The sequence below is a fragment of the Kryptolebias marmoratus genome, linkage group LG22, assembly GCF_001649575.2.
Source record: "Kryptolebias marmoratus isolate JLee-2015 linkage group LG22, ASM164957v2, whole genome shotgun sequence".
Taxonomy (NCBI): domain Eukaryota; kingdom Metazoa; phylum Chordata; class Actinopteri; order Cyprinodontiformes; family Rivulidae; genus Kryptolebias; species Kryptolebias marmoratus.
Window position 1 is genome coordinate 18,040,484 of NC_051451.1, and position 7,241 is coordinate 18,047,724.

At 37.3% G+C, this 7,241-nt stretch overlaps 1 protein-coding gene across 1 annotated transcript in view; it reads right to left on the reverse strand.

Annotated features, from left to right (window-relative positions):
• Positions 1–7,241, reverse strand: part of LOC108245256 (formin-2) — a 34,252-nt gene that overhangs the window by 2,933 nt on the left and 24,078 nt on the right. The window contains exons 12-14 of the mRNA XM_017432022.3: positions 6,880–6,939; positions 6,106–6,226; positions 3,662–3,754 (exon numbers count right to left, since the gene is read on the reverse strand). Coding sequence (XP_017287511.1) covers positions 3,662–3,754; positions 6,106–6,226; positions 6,880–6,939 — 274 coding nt within the window. The remainder of the gene's footprint in view (positions 1–3,661; positions 3,755–6,105; positions 6,227–6,879; positions 6,940–7,241) is intronic.

Sequence of the window (7,241 nt, forward strand, 5' to 3'; positions counted from 1 at the left end):
CCAGGATTGGATTGTCTCCTGCAGCACGACTGACAAATGGGAGCTAAGAATCTTCGAACAAGTGCTTCTTTGTGTGGCATCACGTCAAACGATGACAGACAACTGTGTGCATATGTGTGCATGTTTGTAGATGTTATAAATGATAAAGATGCTTCAGTGGAGAGTGGCAGCCTTGTGAAACCACTGCTGGGTGAGTGCTCACCAAGTTTCACATCCATTAGTTGATTTTTCAGTTCATGTAAAATTACAGTTCAGTGATGGAATCAATTCAGTGTTTCTTTTACCCCCCCCCTCCCCCCGGTGGGGTGGGGGTATTAAATATGTATTCTGTTGTATGATAGAAATAAATCCTCATTTAGACAGTTTCACTAAGATCACAAATCTGGAAAATGCCATCTTAAAAATCATCAAAAATCACCTAAAGCCTTAGCATTTTTTTAATATGATAGAAGATGTAACAATCTTTACTGCTCTGCTTTTAAATAAAGAGTATGTGATTCCTGGCTGCAGTTTAAGACTTAACTCACAAAGAGCAATGTTTTAACATTCCCAAGTATAAAATCCCTTTTTAGGTGAATTGTTACTTTTTTATGGTGCAAAGGTTTGAGTGCCGCAAGAGCTTTGTTTTCACTCCTCCTAGGATCTCCCAAGACAAATCATTTGTGAATGAGTTGCAAAATTAAGTGGTGTTCAACAATCCTTATAATGAATACAGGCTTTACCCTGGAGCAAGACCTGAGTAAAACGCTGGTCGACCAGCATCTGGCCTGACCTTAGATAAGGCTAATAACAGTGTACCTCTTTGCATCCTTTGTGGGGGTGGGGTGCTTCAGGAGTACATAGTGTTGGGTCTTTTACAGATAATTTGTTTGTACAACTAGAGACAGAGCTTAGTTTGCATTGCTGGATCTAAGTCAGACCTGTTTTGGACTCCATCGGAGCTGCTATTTGTTGCTGATTCTGTTTATTACATTTGTGGACCAGGTTTCTGAGCACAGTCAAAAGGGTGGATAATTTAAAGCTTGATTGGCTTTGGACTGCATCCTTTGCTTTTTGCAGATGTGTTATTATTGGCTTCACCAAACCTCTAGCGGTGACTGGATTCATTTGAAGGTAAATGTAAAGAAGCTGTGCTGAGAATCGCCAGTTTAAAACCCGTTTCAAGTGAAGGATCATCTTGAGTCGGGGTAGAAGAGTGGGAAATTGACAGGCAGATTGTTACATAATAATATACATCTTCATGGCGTTTTGAAACGACTGAACAAAAATGGGAAGCTGTAAAAATTATAATGGACGTTTATGTCCTCACCAGTAGTGAGAAGCTACAGACAATACAACTGAATCAAACAAACTTTCTTTTTTCTCTGCTCAGACATCCTGCTTCTTTGCATAAAAAAGCCCATTGAGGTGGTTTGGACATTGGGTGCAACAGGTTTCATGAAAGCCAGTGGGTAGATTGCTAGATTGATTTCATAACTGACTTGGAAAAACTAAAAAAGGAGCCAGAGAGAGGAAGGTTTGGGGACTCCTGCGACCTGGTGAAGTAGAAAAATGGATGAATCATTCTGTAAAAGCTTGATCATGTTGCTGACTGTTTATTACATGAAGAACACAAAACCACAAATGTAAATTATAAAAAATATATGTTTAAAGTAAAAAAAAAAGTATTTTGGCAAAAAATATTTGCTAATCAAATGAATCAACAAGCTGTTTCTCCGAATAGAGTGAATTACTTATAGTTTAACATAGTAATACATTTATTAATATTGCAATTATATGAGGGTTATGTGGTACATAGGCATGACTAAACAGGATTTTTTTTTAACTTAGTTTTCATGCTGCTTTAAAATAAAAATAGTCAATAAATCTGACTTTGATGTGTTATTTAAATTTGATAATTTAGTGTGTATTTAAACAAATAAGCTTGAGTTGCAGATGGACGAGACGCAGCGAGAGCTAAATGTCACTCTTGCTATTCATCTTTCTATCCATCAGAAACAGATTATCACATGGCCAGTGCTCTCCTGCAGGTCATATTGATTCCATCAAAAGACCAGGATGCATGAGAATTTGTGAAGCGAGCGGAGAAAATCGAGCTAGACCAAACAGCCAAGCTCCAACAAGTCCGCTCTCACTGTTATTCTGTGGTTAGTTTCATGGTCAGAAAATAAACAAAAGCGGTTTAAACCGTGGAGCCAGAAACAGTTTAACCTCAGGCTCTTTAGAAATTACAGAAATAACAAAAATAAGACTTTTGGTTGATGCTTTTGTTTCCCCCACCACTGCAATAGGGGAACCCAAAGAATCCTGTCTGGAGCCCTCTGAAACGCAAATCCATGCTACAGTGCTTACATTCTGCTCTCCGGGGAAAAACCTCATCATTTGCATCAAAGAGAGAGCTCCCATATTTCTCTTAAACACACAAAAGAGGAGGAAAAGAGGGGGGGACTTTCATTTACAGACTTCCTTTAAAATGGACAGTGAATATTACAGCTGAATCACATATGCTGTGTATTATTCTCTCATTTGAATACAAAAAGAACTCAAAGGGAGACTTCTGAGTTGGGTTCTACAGGAAGATCAGCCACAGTAAACAGAATGTATGAAGGGTCAAAGTCAGAGCCACATAAAAAAATGTCAATTGGCTTGTTATGTTAAATCAAGCATAAAATGTTAAGTCTTATATATTTGATGTGAATCACAATAGCCCAGTTCTATTATACATGTCAGATTTAAGATAAAAGACCAACTGCATGACATCTGGTAGACATGTAAACACAAATCATAGTCTCTTTGGTTGTTTGCATGGTGTTTAGACAAATGTACTAGTAGTATAGATTAAACAATCTCAGCACAGTCTGTTAAAATTTAGCATGGTGAGAATGAATATAATCATTGTTGTGATATGCTTATTTTTTCTTCTAATGTCACAGGAAAGCTAAAGTTGTTTTTTTCTTGTGAAATATAACATCTTTTTGATGAATTGGAAGAAAAATGTCTGAAAAACTATTCAATGGACTTGTTGGAAATATGTTGCAGACATTTGTATCTGCATCAGGACCGACTCCAATGACTGATGTTTTATGTAGAATTATCAGCTCAAATTGCCACCAGAGTACGAGATTCTATGCTTCTGCATTTAAAAGGAACTTCTATAAGATAAGAGATGTGTGTGAAACCATCCAACAAGAGCAGGGTATTCAGTTAAAACCCAACAAGCAGACTAAAGTGAGATAGTCAGTAAATTCTGAAATAAAGACATGCCCTATGGATTAAACACTGTGTGAACCTTTTTAACATGTAACAAGGAAAAAAAAAAGAAAAAACAAATTGGATTTTTAGGGTGTATTCAACAACAGCAGATCAAGTTGTTGACTGCATCCTAAAAACAAATCGTAATCCCTCTGGAGAAAAAAAAAAGAAAAAATGAACCTCCTGAACAAGAAACTACACAAAACAAACAAACAAAAAGAATCAGACTTTTTGCAGTTTACAGACTCATTATTTTTGGTCAGTTCTGGATAAGTGTGGTAAAAACAATAGGCTTTGATTGAATTAACACGGATTATTTTTTGTAGGACTTTTTGGCAAGAAAAAAAGAACACTTCATTTTACAGAAGATCCAAATAAAATCGCAACTAATATTGCAAAATATACTTACCTTGACTTAGAAATGTGGTCATTTTGTTTTTGAAGGGTTGCAGGTTTTCTTCAGAGGACAACTTGTAAACCTTTTCTGTTTCAGCTAAGCACACTGAAAACAACAAAACATAACAACAAGAAGCTATTATTCCAGAAACAAGAATTTTAAGTATTGATATTGCTTTACAAACCCGTTTTTGCACTTAAACCCTGTGAAGTTTGCTTTAATACAATTGCACTAAATTTCTGCTGAGTAAGTGTCTGAAAAGACAACGACCAGTATGGTACCTCCAGGAATTAAGTAGCGTGTGCTCTGATCCCAAGAGAAATTTATTGCCACGCTCTATCTGCAAGCACAACAGATATACAAACTCAGCTCAACGCTGGAGAGGTGGAGATACTTTTGGGAACAGAGGCTTTGAGACCAAGGAGAAAGGTAATTCATAGACCATATGGTACCTCAGCCAAAAGGAAACACCATGAACTCCCACTCCAATGTGCTCCTTGCTGATGTCCCTATAGGTCCTACCCCACCATCTACCAATTAGACCCCACCTGGGAACAGTCAAAGCCCACGTCTGGTAGAGAGTTCAGCTTAATCTGCTTGGTAATGAAGAGGTCTGAAGGTACGACATGTGATGATTTATTTATACATAGCTAACCTGTGCCACAGCATTTGGGGTTCAAAGTTAATTTCCCCCCTGTGAGCAGCTGCATTTTAATGAATTTCTAAAGAGTCATTAAGGCAGAGGCAAAGCAATATTTTGTCACACAGCTTGGGCCACTGATTGATTTAGCAGCAAAGATACATAAAAGAATGATGGGGAACAGACCATGTTTGGGGAATTGTTGATCAAGCTGTAAGCACACACACCCACACACACACAAACTCATCCATGTTTTAAAGCCTGCATGAAGCAGCATCGGAAACTGTTTTACAAGCTGAGGAACTTCAGAGTGTCGAAAGAGGATGCTTCAATACTGCCTGATTTATTACAACCTTTTTTCACTCAACTCATCAAGTACAAACCAGTTTCTCCTTTTTTCAGCCAGTGGTAACGATATGTTTTTTTGCCTGTGAAGTCCTGTGAATTGAAAAGAGTGTGAGTCGGTTTTACTGGATACAAATAGGGCTGCTGATTTGATTTTTGAACAGGAAAAGTCTTAATATTTTTGGCAATAGACAAAAAATAAATGAAAAAAATTGAGAAGCTAAATTCTGGTTACAATGAAAGCTGAGATAAGTTTCTGCATAAAACTAAGAACTGTCTTGTTTTTGCTAATAATTTTTAATCTCAAATTTGATCATACTTCTATAAAATTTGATAATTGACATTTCTTCACATTGAAATTGTGTTAGTGTTCGATGACCATATGCTTTTATTTAAGTTTTGGAAATTATGGGTCAGTTTTTTGTCTACAATTGTCAAATTTCTTATGCAGACTTGTATTCACTCTGATAAAATAGCTTTGCTTCTTCTATTATTAAACCAATAGGTGTTGTTGTTGAGAGTGTCAAAAATGTGATAAATCAACCGAAAGTTTCGTGTTGAGATCATGGGAGCGTGGATGGATGGATGGACTTCATTATTTAGAAACCATTCTGATTTATGGTCCTGCTTTATGACGCATGAGGAAGACTGAGTATTAGAGCAAAAATTATAAGACTGCAAATTATAGCTACAACATCCTAAAAATATGGGCCTGTTGTTCAAACAGGCAACACCCACTAAAGCTTAGTAGTTTTGTTTGTTTGTTTTCACTGCATTAAATTATGGTCTTTCCAGTGTGATGGGTTTGAAGTAAAAGAAAATAAATATATGACCATTTGTTCTTTAAGCAGATGCTTTTATACAGCATTACAACTGGATGTCACGTGATGTTTTGGTATCTTGCCCAAAGGCACAACTTGTTGACCATGTGAAGCAGAGATGGAAACACTGATCAACAATCGCTCGGTCTCCTGAGCTGCAGCAGACTCCTTGAGGTCAGCTGATGAAATCGTGCACAAAGGTAGTGAAAGCTCTCTGACCATGACCTGCATTTATTTTGATCTCCGCTTCATGAAGACAGTAAAGGCATGCCAGGTCCAACAGGAGTCTATATCTGACAAGCCACATCTGCTTCTTGTTAACTCGTCTGTACGACAAACAGATGGTATCTCTCTGTTGATCTGTCTCTACAGTCTGCACGACCAAAGCTACAGTTACATTTGGAAATTGATTATACATCACGCAAGATATTTAAAGGATATGTGCCCCAATTGATAAACAATTTAGGGGGGGAAATGAATCATAAGTTTATGCAATCACATTTCAAGTTCACTACTGAATATACAGTAATTTGACTGTTTTTTAACAGCTGAGTTTGCATCCTGATAACTTTTCAGTATATTTACAATTTAAGAGTGATTGAGAGTTTTAAAACCAAGTCAAAGTGGAACGTATAGGAAGAAGACTATACCATTTAGATCTTTCCTCAATTTGCGTAGATCTCTTTGAAAGTCCTCAAACTTCATTTGGGAAGCTTGAAAAAGGTCCTGGGGCTCAGGCAGAGGGTAGACACACGTCTCTCTGCCAGCATCCTGATAAACGACAACACACAGGATGATGCAAAACACACACTGCAATGTCAAAGTCAATCTTCCTCAGATCGGAGAGGGCCTCTTTGTATTGAACACACAAGACAATATTTAAATAAAATACCTTCAGAAACCTACATGGACTTATCGGCAGTTCAGATTTCAGGGGGGGGGAAAAAATGGCTGAAACCACAACAAAAAATGACCTTTGTGCTCAGTCCAGAAACTACATGTTATTTCTCTCCATCAGAGTTACTACAGGGCCATTATGAGAACTCCAGCCTTGTCATGCAGGTTGTTTTTGGCAAGCTGCATAACTGAGTTCATCTCATCTGGAGAACCTAATTATTTACACAAACACTCCTTTGGATGCTGTGCCAGTGAACCGACTGCAGGTCTGAATGGAGCCAGACCAAAGCAGACCATGAGCACAACACGAAGAGGGGAAATCAAAAAAAAAAACAAAGTTGTGAGTAAGACAAGAGAGAGATTCGCCTGTGTTGTAAATGAGAAAAGGGAAAACAAATAATTTGATAAAGGATAAGTCATGGTATCCTCTGGCAAGAGAGGAAATGAAAAGAGAGTTCTGGAAGGATTTCTAAGCAAATCAGACTAAAACAGAGGAGAGATTCAAATAAACAGGAACCGAAACATACCTCATCAAAGTGCTTTAGATAGTAAGCAACAAAGTAGGACAAAAGGCTTGTAGAGTTATCCTGGAAAAAAGAAAGAAAATGATCAAAATAAATAAAACAGAATCCTTTATTAATTAATTAATTTTAGAGTTTGACATTCTAGTTTGTGGAGGCAAAAGATGAGCAGAAAAAGAGTAATCTTAGGAATATTCAAAAAAGTTAAAAAAACAAAAACAACTGGACTTCTATTCTGTAGCTGAAGACGTTTCGCTTCTCATCCAAGGAGCTTTCTCAATTCAGAAATAGAGAGTGTGGAGTTGAGCTTTTAAAGCTGAGATGTGATGTAAGCTGGATTGCTTGCAAATTGTTCTCACTCTCCTAAC